The 14657-nt window shown below is 51.5% G+C and overlaps 1 protein-coding gene across 5 annotated transcripts; it reads left to right on the top strand.

Moving 5' to 3' along the window:
* The first annotated feature begins 363 nt into the window (after nt 1-363).
* Nucleotides 364-8966, top strand: CDKN1A (cyclin dependent kinase inhibitor 1A). 5 transcript variants are annotated; one of them, XM_084611482.1, is made up of 4 exons: nt 466-573; nt 4228-4354; nt 5921-6346; nt 6993-8966. In XM_084611482.1, exons 3-4 carry the CDS (start codon nt 5929-5931, stop codon nt 7040-7042), a joined length of 468 nt encoding a protein of 155 aa, XP_084467608.1. In that variant the 5' UTR covers nt 466-573; nt 4228-4354; nt 5921-5928; the 3' UTR covers nt 7043-8966. The 5 variants fall into 5 exon arrangements, with proteins under 5 accessions (XP_084467610.1, XP_084467608.1, XP_084467607.1 ...); XM_084611484.1 differs by lacking the exons at nt 466-573; nt 4228-4354 and adding an exon at nt 364-382; XM_084611481.1 differs by lacking the exon at nt 4228-4354.
* The last annotated feature ends 5691 nt before the right edge of the window (nt 8967-14657 follow it).

The raw sequence follows: 14657 nt of genomic DNA, 5'->3' as shown, positions 1-14657 counted from the left end.
GCCAGATTTACCGGAGGGGTGACTAGTAGCAGAGGCGGGGCTTGTCGGGCAGCTCACCTGTAACCCTGTGGCCTGGAAGAGCCTGTGGTACAGATACACTGGCTGGCCTAGGGGGCTGGCAAGGGGATCCGGACCCTCGCTTCCAGGGCAGCGGCGCATTTCAGCCCAGGGCAGCGGCTGCTAAGGGCACCTGATCCGAGCGGTCCAGGCGCTTCTCCCGCGGCCCTGGGCGCAGAGCTCGGGGCGGGCCGGGCCGCGGGGGTTAATTCCGCCCCCAGCGGAGCGGGTCGCCGCCAGGCTCCCTCCAGCCCGGGGCTAAGGAGCCGGGCGGCAGAGCCCTGCGCGGGGCAGCGCCGCGGGAGTCCCTCGCTGAGCGGAGCAGGTGGGGAGGGCCGGGGGCGGAGCGCTCAGCCCGGCTATATACGGGCTGGCAGCCGGGCGCGGCGCTTAGAGCCGCTGCCGGAGGTTTGCAGAGACGCAGCAGCAGCGGGCAGAGGCCGGGCTGGGCTGGGCTGGGCTGAGGCCGGGCTGAGCTGAGCTGGGCTGGGCTGGGAGGCGGTGGCTGGATGCGAGGTGAGACGGGCTGGGGGATCGGGGCGCGTCTTTGTCCCGTGTCCTTTGGGGCGGGTCCGTGCATCCCCTTATCCGCCGGGTATCTGTCCCCGAGTCTCCTCGCCCCCCTCTGCAGCGTGGATTCGCGCACGATCTGTGACAACCCCCTCGCTGGGGACCCGAACTCCGGGCCGATGGGCGAGGAGGCGTCTGCACGGCTCCTTGGCCCCAGGTACCGGGGGTCCCACCCCACTTCGCGACACCTGCGCGGGCTCTTCCCCTTAGCTGAAGGGGCGTCGGAGGGGCCCCCACTCTGGAGTGCCCTAGGCGAAGCCCAGCCGCACCGATCGGGGTCACCGGGGGGCTTCCCGAGAAGCGAGGCAGGAGTCGAGACCCCGCTTCCCCCTTGGTCAGGGGCTCCCGGTGTCTCCCTCCCGGCTGCTGGTGGGGATTTCTTCCTCCTACATCCCAAGCTGCTCCGGCTCTATCGGTTTCGCTTGCTGGGGAGCCTCCCACTCCCTTCCCGGCGCCCCCGGCCGCCGGCCTCCTGCTGACCCGCACCGATCGGTGAGCTGGTCACCCTCACGGAGGATGCGAAGATCCCGGAGCAGTGCCCTTAACGCGCCGTAGGGCTGGGAACAGGGGGCAGTATCTGCACTGGAAGGGCTGGGATACCCAATGACCCCTTAGGGCTGGAACTGGGGGGCGCCCCTTGCTGGGGGGACCCCCCACCACCACGGCCACTAGCCCTGCCAGGCCGGTCTGGGAGCGCACAGGCGCCAGGAGCGTCGCCTTTGCGGTGCTGGCTGTCATTTGGGTTTACACGTCTCCTTCCGAAGCGCAGCGAGGTGAAGCCTAGGGGATGGGGCGAGTGTGGCGTATGTTGGATTAGACCCTCGGGCCATATGGCCACGGATGACGGCGGCAAGAGGCGACCGATCTGCCCAGCAAACCCCCCCACCCCCCTTCCCAGCCCGCCGGGGGGACCCGCCGGGGAAACGTTTCGTTTTCGGGGCCGCGGGAGCCTCGCAGCCGGAGGGGGCTGTGAGAGCCGCGGGCCCGGGGCCAGGGCCGGCTGCCGTGGGTGTCAGGATTGGCCGCGGTGCCATGGCGTGGGACACTAAAACACATGACGCCAGCTGGCAGGAACGCCCGGCCTTCGCCAGGCTCGACGGCGGGGGGCGCTGCGGAGTCGGCCGCCCGGTGGGGCGGGGAGCTGCCCGGGCATGTCTGGGCGGCCGGCGGCTCGCAGTAGTCACACGGTCGCCGTGATGCAAGGGACCGGCCCCATTGCACGGGCTCGCGAGTCATTGCCAAGCGCACGTCGGGCCGGGACTTCCCTGAAGCTCTGGTCTAAACACGTCCAGGAAGAGCCAGGCGGGGACCCACCGGGGCCAAGCCACTCCCAGGCCGTCAGCACCGCCCCCATCGGGGACTGCCTCGCTCCGCTGGAACTCGATGTCCCCCGGGCACTTCCGAGGAACAGAAGGATCAGGCTGATAAGAGCTGGGCGAGGCTGTGCTGGCCACTGGCTGCTGCAGAGCCCGACAGGACAGCAGCAGAAGCCGCCCAGATAGCGGTGGGGCTGGCCAAGTTGTCCGCCGCTCAGCCCCGCCGCTCAGCCGCCGTCCAGTTTGCATGTGGACGGCACTCTTGCAGCTGAAGTGCTCGCTCCTCCCTGCGGGCTTGTCCCACCTCCGGCAAGGATCCCCGTGGGTCCGGCAGGAACCAAAAGAACCTTGCGGTCGGGTCCAGCCAGTGTAACCGGCTGAAAGGCGCACATGCTGTTTGTGGATTGAGCGCCTGTGTCTAAAGGGATATTTCACAATTTTATTCATTCCCCGCTGTACTCATCGGCCCCTCGGGCTGGTCCAAGATGATGTAATCCCAGCCTCCCCTAGACATGTCACTCGGCAGGTCCCAGGATGTGTCATTGTGGCGGGCTCTTCGCTAGGTTTCACTCTGATTGCAAATAATCCCTCACTCTGCCTCTGGTATGAACAAGAAATAGAAGCTCCAGGAGGCTACTGCAGTGAGGGGTGGGTAGATGTTTATTCGTGGGTGACAAACCCCCCCTGGTGGACAAAGTGGTACACTGTTAATAAACTGAACACTTGCATGTCTGGTGTAAAAAGCTGGCAGTTATCGCTGGAAGTGGCTATTCAGGTAAAGCTACTTTAATTTATTAGGTTAAGATGGTTGACGGGAGCAATAGAGCCATAAAGCTCACAAGTAAGGCAAGTGAAGCCTGCAAGTCACCCAGAATAGTTCCACTTCCTCCCTCTCCAGACATGCCTTGCCTAGAAACTGCAATATTAATGAGACCAAGCCTCAGATCGTTCTAGAGATCTGCAATAAATGGGCTGCAGACAGATGGACTTTAAAACTTGTTTCCTTGCTGCTGTTCTTTTTGCCCATAGAATTTCCTTTCGCAACATGGGTGTATGGGAAGGAAGGGGCTGCACTGAGCCCAAAAATCCTGCTGTCAAGTTCACTCGCTTCCAGGATCTCCTCTCTGCTGTCTCTCTCGAAACCAAAATCCTGCTGTGGCTGAAGATTTGGATGTTTAGCTTGAACATACAGAGCGCTCTTCAAAGGATCCCCAAAATGCATCCGATGAAGTGAGCTGTAGCTCACAAAAGCTTATGCTCAAATAAATTAGTCTCTAAGGTGCCACAAGTACTCCTTTTCTTTTTGCGAATACAGACTAACAAAGCTGCTACTCTGAAACCTGTCAAAATCTTACTGTAATTAAACCTCCCCCTATACTCCTTGTGCCAGGCCAGTCTCTCGTGTCACTTTGGGACATGTAAGACTTGCCAAGGTCATGCAGCAGGCTCTCTGCACTCTGAGTGCAATTGACTTGATCACTGCACCCAACTTAATTTCCTATTGAGATCCTGCCACCTGTAAGAAACTGGCTTAGGGAAGCAATGACTCCTGTCACTGGCTCGGCTCACCCTGAACCCTCTAAGAAACAAGTTGCCTTTTGCTTACCTGAAGCACTTGCCTAGAGCTGCGTAGTTGTTCAGCACTGCCCTGGCACCCACTGGTGACCACAAACCTTGCCCTGTATCAGCTGCTTGTTCAAGTCTGCAGGGTTCTGTAGCAGAATTTAATGGGACTTGCAAGAAAGCTTCATTGTATGACAGGAAATGAAAATGACTTCAATGGTTCTTCAAGTCATCAAACTGACTATTCAGGAAATTAAAAGTAAAGACCAGCCCTGTGTCGTCCGTACTCAGCAGCTTCCAACACACACAATCAGAAGCAGAGGATGAAGCATTGGTCTTAATGAGAGGTTGTGCAGTTTTGTGGCACACTGATCCTGTGAAGTGCTGAGTAGCTGCAGGCTTGTCTGATGTAGCACTTCAGTGTAGATACTACCTACGCTGATGGGAGAGGCTCTTCCCGAGAGGCCGTAGCTTGGTAGACGGAAGAATTCTCCTGTTGACCTAGCGCTGTCTATCTGAGGACTTAGGTGTGTTTAACTACGCTGCTCAGGGGTGTGGATTTTTCACATCCCTGACTGATGCAGTTAAACCGACCTCACTTTCTACTGTAGACCAGGCTTTAGACTCCGGTTTAAGTTTTAGTGGTAGGTGTTGAGAATGCTCAGTATCTCTCAGGAGTGGGTATTCTTGCATTCTAATGGGTGTGGGTGTTTGCTTTCAGATGCAGCAGCCAGTTGAAACTTGTTACCTGCCAGGGCTTGTTTGGACATGTTGGAACTTGACTGACTCACAATGATGTCATTCCACTGAACTGTTTACAAGGGTGTGAACTGTCAGGCGATATGAAGGTTGAGTTCTATTTTTAATCTCTTAGCCTCTTCCTCTCTGGGTGAAAAGGCAAGAACAGGACAAGCTGGATCAATAGAATATTATAGTCACTGAGGCCATTAAAGGTTAAGGTTCAAGATATACAAGCCAAATGTGGCCTTTAGCCTCTGTGGTGCCTAAATGTCTTCCAGACTAATAGCATAAAGGCTGAATTGTTGCTGCCAAAGGACAGTGTGAGGGCCGAGATGAGCAAACAGTTCACGGCTAATTAAAGCGGTGAAAATAACTTTTTTCCCCCTTGCATTACTGGAATCAAATTCATTTTGAGTTGAACCCAAAACATTGTTGGTTTTTTGTTGGCATATAACAGTAAAGAGAACCTCAAACTCGGTGTTCAGATTTTCATCATCCTTTTTTCAAACTATCTATTAAAATTGTCAAATTCCTGAATTGTTTTGGTTGATGCAAATCTGCATTATTATTTAAAAAAAAATTTTTTTTCTGGCATAAAGCTTTGGTGAAAATTTTGCCCCGTTTGACTGCAAATAACTTACTTGGCTCTAGCTTTCTGCTCATGGGCCTATTGTGACTGCCCTCTGTCCATTGTGGGGTGGATGTTTTGTACTGAGCATCCTCTGTTCCTGCTGCAGTCAGTAGAAGCTTCCCATCAGACTCTATGGGAATAAATTCATGGTCTCAAACTTGGATGAATGCTTTTTAAAATATCACTGTGCCCTTTAAAACAAGTCTCCTTATATAATTACAAGCTGAAAAGGGATTCCTTTATAATCCTGCATGTCCACATCAGCGGGAGGGTGGGAGGTTAGAACCCTTTTGGGATTTTCATTAGCAGTTGGCAACTTTCTTTACCACTTAGGTGCATCTGCTGTTTATAGACCTCAAGTGTGGCTGCTCTTTGCCTCCATCTGCAAAGCAGGGTCTTTATCGATGGTTATCCAAGAGGTTTACCGATAAGGGATTACCAAAATGGACAAGCTTGTAATTTGTTCTGTGCAGCTTGTTCAAAGCATAGTCAACTCCTTGCTGCTATGTTCTACTACTTGGATTTAAGAAATTCACCTAATATTTCCTGTTGGCTTTGCCATCTGCTCACACATGAATCTGTCTCATGCAAACTTGAATTCAGATCCAATTCTGATTTTAAATATCCTCCAAGTTGAGATCCAGTCTTGTTGTAGCAGTGTCAGTCCCAGGGTATTAGAGATAGAAGGTGGGTGAGGTAATATCTCTTATTGGACCACAGGGCTGACAGCAGGGTTTGAACCTAGGACTTTGAGCACTAGATGGATCAGCCCTTACCACTTGAGCTCAAGGATTAAGTCCTATAGCTGGGAAACTGTAGCAGATTCAACCCTCATGTAAACCAGACACTAGAGGGAGACAAGTGCTTGGCCCTTGCATGGATTATATTAGCCAATGATTGCTCAGCGCTGCATGCCGGGTGTGGTCCCAGGAGATGCCTGACCCCATGGACCTCTGTGATCATTTACTAATTCACTTAGTAGCCTAACTTTGATCACTTGCGCTGCAGCTCAGTAACCATATGTTGCTCATTTTCCTTCCAGCTGGAAACATGCCTCTGTCACAGAGTAACATGCATCAGGCCCCCTGCAACAGGAAGATCTGCCGAAATCTCTTTGGCCCGGTGGATCATGAGCAGCTCCAGAATGACTTACAGGACTTGATGAGGAGACATCTGGAAGAAGCTCAACACAGGTGGAATTTTGACTTTGAGACGGAAACACCGCTGGAAGGCAAGCTCAAGTGGGAGAGAGTCCTCTATCCTGACATGTCTCCTGCTTGCCTGCCTTCTGAGGACCCGAGCCACTCCAAAGGGAATGATGGGGAGAAGAACCAGAGCTCTCCAGCACGTAAGATTTCTACAAAGGATCTTAACGTGGCCCTCTCAAGTGAAGCAGTACAGACGGGCTCTGAGTCCCGCAAGACCAGCCCCCCACGGCACCTGAAACGCAAGCAGACCAGCATAAAAGGTAAGTACGAATGCTTGTCCTGCCCCTAGTTCACAAGTACCCCCAATGGCTACCAGAGCAAGAGATAGAATGTCAGTGGCAGCTTGACCAGTCCAGTCGGATCTGTGGGGTGGCACAGGGCACCTAGCGTCAGTTCACCTGTTCTCACTACAGCATTGCCTTGAGGCTCCAGCTGAGATCAGGATCTCCCAGCAGTAGGTGTAAAGAAAGCAGCTAATGTTGTAAGAGGCAATCTCTACCCTGGAGAGCTTACAGTGCGGCGGGAAGGCCAGTATTCTCTGCTTGCTACATCCGGGGAAAGGAATCTCAAATGACATCACATGGGGTGGCTGGCAGAGCTGGGAATCCAAATCCAATTTCCTAGATCTCAGGTCAATAAATCACAAGACTGGAGCAGATGATAAAAATCAAACCAGCAGCCCATAGCCATTCAACCAGATAGCCAAAGGGAACTTGTTAAAACTCTGCACAGATGGGCCTTTTCTCACTATCAGCCAGACAATCTGAAGCATGACTCCGGATTACTCTTGCCAAAACAAATACAGATGCTTATTGCTCATAAAGCTCCTCCAGCCACAGTTTATTGGAAGGGCTCATTTGCCCTCTCTCTTGAGAGCACGCTCAGTAGTCTTCTTTCTCCCTCCAGATTTCTACAGTTCGAAGCGGAGGATTGTCCCTTGCAAGCCAAATCCATGATGCTACAGCACAAGTTGTTCTGCTTCTGTGTGCCTCTTGGCTGGGGCACAGTCATCAGGATGTGTCTTCAACTACTAACCCTACTGGTCCTCTGCAGCCCTCTAGGAAGACCATTTCTATTGAAGTCTGTGGAAGGGTTGCCTTAGGGGCTGAATGAAGTCTGTGTAAGGACTTAGCGGCAGGAAGACTTAGTTAGAGGCCTCCCTCTGCATTGTACTGTATGCTGCCTACTGGATCTGTCTATTATGAAGTGATGTAGAGTTTAGTGTCATATTTATGAATAGGGCTAGGTGTCTAAGGACCCACTTGTGTGCAATGTGTATTGTGAAGGTTTTATTTAAAATAGATGTGGAATATTTGATTACCTCCTTTCGTAGGCCTTGGAGAAGAGGGAATGATAAATGCTGAAAATTGAGCCTTCAGAACAGGCCAGTGTGACACTCAACAAGGAGGGGTAGGAATGAGAGTGGTAAGTCTCAACCCCCCTGACCAGCTATAGCCTTGCCCTCAGGACCACAGGGTAAAAGGGGTGGGTGGAGGAGAGATGGGCCTAGATCTTAAGCTGCTGTAAAGAATGTTTTACTTTCACTGAGGTCAAGTGTAAAAGAGCATAGCTCCCCAGCTGAGGCTCTGGCCCATGGCAACTGGTCCTCATGGCCATGGGATGCTTATGTACATGCTCTTCTAAAGCCTCACTCCTGCTCCTGGGCAGCATCAACACTCTCCAGCTGCCTGGGCAGGAGTTAGCTGTGAGTGCAGTGGGCCTGCACTGGTAGAAGGGTATCTGTCTCAAGCTGGGGCTCTGCTTCCTGAAAAGGAATACTTAAGGTGGGGGTGGGAAAGGAGATGTGTGTTGCCCATAAAACAAGCATCCCTGACTGCAGGGCCTACCTGAATGAGCAGGGAGTGGATACTTAGCTGGGTAACTGGATGGCACATCCAGCTTTCTCCCTGGCTAGCTCAGATCAAGTTCTGCTTGGTGTTTAAACTTTGCCCTCTGCTTGCTGACTTGAGGAACGGAATAATTTGTAGCTCCATTCCTTGGGCCGTTCTTCTGCATTACAGGGAGGCTGGCAGTAGGAGATGGGGATTGAGGATTGTGGGGGAGGGGGGTGGATTCTGGCAGGGTTAGACATCTCCTCTGCTAATACCTGCCAGTCCTGTTCACTACTTGTAAAGCTGCTTGATGCACCCTTGAGTGGAAACAGACTACTGATGCCACCTGGTTGTGCCCAGGCCCAAATGCTGCACTGGCAGATTTCAGCACTAGCCTGAGAGCAGAATTTGTCTAAGACTCACCTTTAGTTCCCCCTGCTCTTGTCAGAATATACCACCAGCTCCTGCCACTAGGCTGTTGCAGGGTGTGTTCTGTGTGGGATCCATCTACTCAGCAATTGCTAGACTTTGTGATTGCTACAGTAGAATTGCAGCACCACTCTACAGCAGGGCTAATTCCCTTCCCACTTCGCCCTCCAGAAGGAGGTTTAGCTGCTGGTCTCCCTCATTATGTGGTGGTTCATGTCATGGCTTCAGCAGTTCTAGCTCTGCAGTTAGACTCACTGCATGTCGTCCTCTTGTGTTAGGGGCCAAATTCTCGTGGCTCCTGCTGCTGGTTCTCATGGCCGGTTTGTCTGTCCACAAAGGCTGCAATCTCTGTTCGAAATGGTCTCAAGAAACATCAAATTCTTAGGCACTTTCTCTCAGTGATGGGTTCATCCCCTCTGCTAATGGAGTTGGACTTCTAACCCTGGACAGAACAGATCCCTTCACACCCCCACTCCTTGCTGCACTTTGCGTTCAGGGTAACGCCAGCAAACTTTCAGCACTAATACTTGTATCTGTAAATAAAATGTTGCTGCATTTATTGGAAAAATCTAGTTTAAAAATGTAACTTTATTATGAATAAACACTATGTATAAATGAGGCTTGCTCGTCCTTTGTCTTCTCTTTGCCTGCTCTGAAGAGTGCGAGTAACTTCAGAACCAAGTATGCTATTAATGCACTCCATGTCACTATCTGCATGAAGGATGGTGCAGGTGTAAGCCTGGACTCAGATCCGGGTTCCGTTCCTCGCTTTGCTATGGAGGTGTGACTTGGGCCTGTTGCTTGGTCTCTCTGGGCCCCAGGCCCCCATCTGTACAATGAGGATAATAGCACTACTCTGCCTCACGGGCCTTGAGGATAAACACGTTAAGCAGCTCATATACTAAGGCCTGGCCTGCACAACAGGGTTAGGTCAATGCAAGGCAGCTTGTGATGACCTAACTATAGAAGCATGTGTGACTGGTTCCCCGGGGTGCAGTCTGGGACTGTGGGACCATTGTACCTACTGAACTCTCTCCAGCTGGGGCTATCTCTCACAATCCCTTGCTAGTGACAAGCCACAAACCCCTCCAGGTGCTGTGATCACTCAGCATAACCACATGTGGCACCCCATAGCCAGTGAGATTGCATGAATGCTCCCAGAGCCAGTCATGAATCACACAGGGAAAGGCACCAGCCAAATCCCCCCCAGCACTGTACCTCAGGAATATACCATCTTGTGCTGCTCAGGGTAAGCAGTGCAAATTTATTAATTGGTTCACCACTTCATCAATGGAAAGTGGACATACACCAGCCTTTTTAAAACCTGAGCATATTTACCATTCACTTCAGGCAAACTCAACCAGTAAAACAAATTGATTGACTACAAAAGGTAGATTTTAAGTGATAGGCAAAAAGTCAGTTAGTTACCAAATGAAAATAAAACGTAAGTATGCGGTCTAAACTCTCAACCCTATTAGACTAGGCAACATTTAGATTAAGCAGTTTTTTCTCACCCCACTGCATATTGCAGTTCATAGTACATAAATTTCACCCTTGAAATCTGGGCCAGTCCCCTCAACTGGAGTCTTCAGACTGTCCTTGTTGCTTGCAGCGTAAGTGGGTGAAGGAGATGGGCCAAGGCTGGGCCCCCTGTGTTCAGTTTGATCTCCTCAGTCCATGTGCTTGTTGAATGCAAGTCCAGGCATGTCTGGGGCCATTGCTGAGTCTCCAGGCAAGGTTGAGCAATTCCCCTGGTGTAACCTCATGCAGGTGAGTCACTGAATTGTAGCTCCCTTGCTGGACAATGGTTGTTGATGGTTGTTTGACACCCTGCCTGGGCGTTGGTGACTTTCCTTGCTGTTGCCTCTGGGGAGCTAATATCTGGCTGATTGCTCAACTTACAGTATGTTTTCATGACAACCATACAACACACTTCTCAGAACTCCATATGCATTAATGATATGGCTAGAGACATGACTTTCAGCAGATCATAACCTTCCCCCTGATACCTCACAAGGCACGCTTTGTATGCAAGATCACAATCCCATATAAATGAGGAATATGGGGGCTATAGGGTGCTCCCCCAGGGTACAGAATGTCACAGTGTCTGCACTTAAATGTCACTCCTGCTGATTTCAGAGTGACAGCCGGGTTAGTCTGTATTCGCAAAAAGAAAAGGAGTACTTGTGGCACCTTAGAGACTAACCAATTTATTTGACCATGAGCTTTCGTGAGCTACAGCTCACTTCATCAGATGCATACCGTGGAAACTGCAGCAGACTTTATATATACACAGAGAATGTGAAACAATACCTCCTCCCACCCCACTGTCCTGCTGGTAATAGCTTATCTAAAGTGATCATCAGGTTGGGCCATTTCCAGCACAAATCCAGGTTTTCTCACCCTCCGCCCCCCCACACAAACTCACTCTCCTGCTGGTGATAGCCCATCCAAAGTGACAACTCTTTACACAATGTGCATGATAATCAAGTTGGGCTATTTCCTGCACAAATCCAGGTTTTCTCACATCCCCCCCGCCCCCATACACACACAAACTCACTCTCCTGCTGGTAATAGCTCATCCAAACTGACCACTCTCCAAGTTTAAATCCAAGTTAAACCAGAACATCTGGGGAGGGGGGTAGGAAAAAACAAGAGGAAACAGGCTACCTTGCATAATGACTTAGCCACTCCCAGTCTCTAAGCCTAAATTAATAGTATCCAATTTGCAAATGAATTCCAATTCAGCAGTTTCTCGCTGGAGTCTGGATTTGAAGTTTTTTTGTTTTAAGATAGCGACCTTCATGTCTGTGATTGCATGACCAGAGAGATTGAAGTGTTCTCCGACTGGTTTATGAATGTTATAATTCTTGACATCTGATTTGTGTCCATTTATTCTTTTACGTAGAGACTGTCCAGTTTGACCAATGTACATGGCAGAGGGGCATTGCTGGCACATGATGGCGTATATCACATTGGTGGATGTGCAGGTGAACGAGCCTCTGATAGTGTGGCTGATGTTATTAGGCCCTGTGATGGTGTCCCCTGAATAGATATGTGGGCACAATTGGCAACGGGCTTTGTTGCAAGGATAAGTTCCTGGGTTAGTGGTTCTGTTGTGTGGTATGTGGTTGTTGGTGAGTATTTGCTTCAGGTTGCGGGGCTGTCTGTAGGCAAGGACTGGCCTGTCTCCCAAGATTTGTGAGAGTGTTGGGTCATCCTTTAGGATAGGTTGTAGATCCTTAATAATGCGTTGGAGGGGTTTTAGTTGGGGGCTGAAGGTGACGGCTAGTGGCGTTCTGTTATTTTCTTTGTTAGGCTTGTCCTGTAGTAGGTAACTTCTGGGAACTCTTCTGGCTCTATCAATCTGTTTCTTTACTTCTGCAGGTGGGTATTGTAGTTGTAAGAAAGCTTGACAGAGATCTTGTAGGTGTTTGTCTCTGTCTGAGGGGTTGGAGCAAATGCGGTTGTATCGCAGAGCTTGGCTGTAGACGATGGATCGTGTGGTGTGGTCAGGGTGAAAGCTGGAGGCATGCAGGTAGGAATAGCGGTCAGTAGGTTTCCGGTATAGGGTGGTGTTTATGTGACCATTGTTTGTTAGCACTGTAGTGTCCAGGAAGTGGATCTCTTGTGTGGACTGGACCAGGCTGAGGTTGGTGGTGGGATGGAAATTGTTGAAATCATGGTGGAATTCCTCAAGGGCTTCTTTTCCATGGGTCCAGATGATGAAGATGTCATCAATATAGCGCAAGTAGAGTAGGGGCTTTAGGGGACGAGAGCTGAGGAAGCGTTGTTCTAAATCAGCCATAAAAATGTTGGCATACTGTGGGGCCATGCGGGTACCCATAGCAGTGCCGCTGATCTGAAGGTATACATTGTCCCCAAATGTGAAATAGTTATGGGTAAGGACAAAGTCACAAAGTTCAGCCACCAGGTTAGCCATTACATTATCGGGGATAGTGTTCCTGATGGCTTGTAGTCCATCTTTGTGTGGAATGTTGGTGTAGAGGGCTTCTACATCCATAGTGGCTAGGATGGTGTTTTCAGGAAGATCACCGATGGATTGAAGTTTCCTCAGGAAGTCAGTGGTGTCTCGAAGGTAGCTGGGAGTGCTGGTAGCGTAGGGCCTGAGGAGGGAGTCTACATAGCCAGACAATCCTGCTGTCAGGGTGCCAATGCCTGAGATGATGGGGCGCCCAGGATTTCCAGGTTTATGGATCTTGGGTAGTAGATAGAATATCCCAGGTCGGGGTTCCAGGGGTGTGTCTGTGCGGATTTGATCTTGTGCTTTTTCAGGAAGTTTCTTGAGCAAATGCTGTAGTTGCTTTTGGTAACTCTCAGTGGGATCAGAGGGTAATGGCTTGTAGAAACTCGTGTTGGAGAGCTGCCGAGCAGCCTCTTGTTCATATTCCGACCTATTCATGATGACAACAGCACCTCCTTTGTCAGCCTTTTTGATTATGATGTCAGAGTTGTTTCTGAGGCTGTGGATGGCATTGCGTTCCGCATGGCTGAGGTTATGGGGCAAGTGATGCTGCTTTTCCACAATTTCAGCCGTGCACGTCGGCGGAAGCACTCTATGTAGAAGTCCAGTCTGCTGTTTCGACCTTCTGATGTAACTGCTCCACTACACCGCTATCTCCATGAGTGGTATAGAGTCAAGGCCAGTGCAGTTATGTTGATGGACTGTTACTGGCTTTCAGGAGCCATCCCACAATCCCCCACTCAAGACCGTACAATCAATACAAGCGCTCCAGGGGAGGATGTGCACCACCAACACACGGAGCAAGGGGCAGACACACACAAATGATGTCATTACTGTGGTGGCTGTATGCTGACATAAGTTGGGTCAACTTAATTTTGTGGTGTAGACATGGGCTGGGGTAGTGTGGGGCCACATAAGTATTTAGACACACTTTGCAGCATGACCTTAGCTGCCTAGCAAATGCATGGGCTGCAGTCAGGCTGAGGTCACTGAAGGCTCTGAGACTGGACTCCCTCAATCATAAACAATTTACAGACCTTATTCAGGGCTCCCAAGCATGACTGAGTCTGAAAAAAACACTTCCCCTTCCTTTAGAACAGGGGTTGGCAACCTGCGGCACGCGTGCCAAAGGCGGCATGCAAGCCAACTTTTACTGGCACGCTGCTGGCAGCCGGGGTCCTGGCCACCAGCCCCACTCAGCCCGCTGCCTGCCTGGGTGAACGGAACCCCCAGCTGGCAGCTGGGACCCCGGCTGGCAGGAGCTGGCAGACAGAACCCCAGACCGGCAGCGGGCTGAGCCGCTCTGCCCGCTGCCGGTCTGGGGTTCCAGCCGCCGGACCCTTGCCAGCCAGGGTCCTGGCCGCCGGGCCCGCTCAGCCTGCTGCTGGCCTGGGTGAACGGAACCCATGGCTGGCAGCGGGCTGAGCAGGGCTGGTGGCCAGGACCCCAGCGGGCAGGAGCCGGCGGAACCCCAGCGGCAGCAGGTGAGCGGCTGCTGGTCTGGGGTTCTGTCCGCCACCCCAGTCAGCCTGCTGATGGTCTGGGGTTCTGGCCGCTGGCCCCTTGCCAGCCGGGGTCCCAGCCATCGGCCTGCTGCTGGCCTGGGATACCAGCCGCTGGCCCCACTCACCTCACTGCTGGTCTGGGGTTCCAGCCAGGGTCCTGGCCGCCGGCCCGCTCAGCCCGCTGCCAGTCTGGGATTCCATCAGGGGGCCCCTGTAAATGTAAAATTTATTACTGGCACGCAAAACCTTAAATTAATTAAGACTTGGCATGCCACTTCTCAAAGGTTGCCAACCCCTGCTTTAGAACTAATCTACCAAGCCCTGGTATCCTACTCTGCAACACCACTTCTTTCCATCAGAGCTCCAATGAAGATCATGGGCCACAAACTTGGCTGCTATAAATCAGCCTGACTCATTCATGGCACTGGAGTTGTGCAGACTTACAACAGCAGAGGATCTGGGCCCTTAGATCATTTCTGTCACCCACTCAGCTCCTGTCCCTGCTGCTACAGAACAATGGGGCTTTACCACTTCCTTGAGGGAATGAATTCTACACCTTAACACACCTCATTAGCCGGGCGTTTTGCCTTTCTTAATTCACACCCCTGTACTCCAGGCTAAATCATTCTTCCCTCTCCTAATGTGTTAACACCCCTCAAATATTTGCAGAGCATTGTCATACTATCCCTTAGCTGTTCCTCAGCCAAGCTCTACAGATTTAGCCCTTTTAATCTTTCCTCCTACGTCAATCTGTCCGACTCTTCCAGTGACTGTCACTGCTTCCCGGCAGGTTGTCAGCAGGAAAAGATACTGAGCACAT

Source organism: Lepidochelys olivacea (genome assembly GCF_965140295.1).
Source record: "Lepidochelys olivacea isolate rLepOli2 genome assembly, chromosome: 21".
NCBI classification, from domain to species: Eukaryota; Metazoa; Chordata; order Testudines; family Cheloniidae; genus Lepidochelys; species Lepidochelys olivacea.
Note: the sequence above shows the minus strand (reverse complement) of the source record. Positions and strands in the feature narration are given on the sequence as shown.

Coding starts and splice junctions, on each gene's coding strand:
- CDKN1A (XM_084611480.1), top strand. CDS start 5,899: ATGTTGCTCATTTTCCTTCCAGCTGGAAACATGCCTCTGTCACAGAGT. Junction 6,347..6,992: donor CAAGCAGACCAGCATAAAAG/GTAAGTACGAAT, acceptor TTCTCCCTCCAG/ATTTCTACAGTTCGAAGCGG.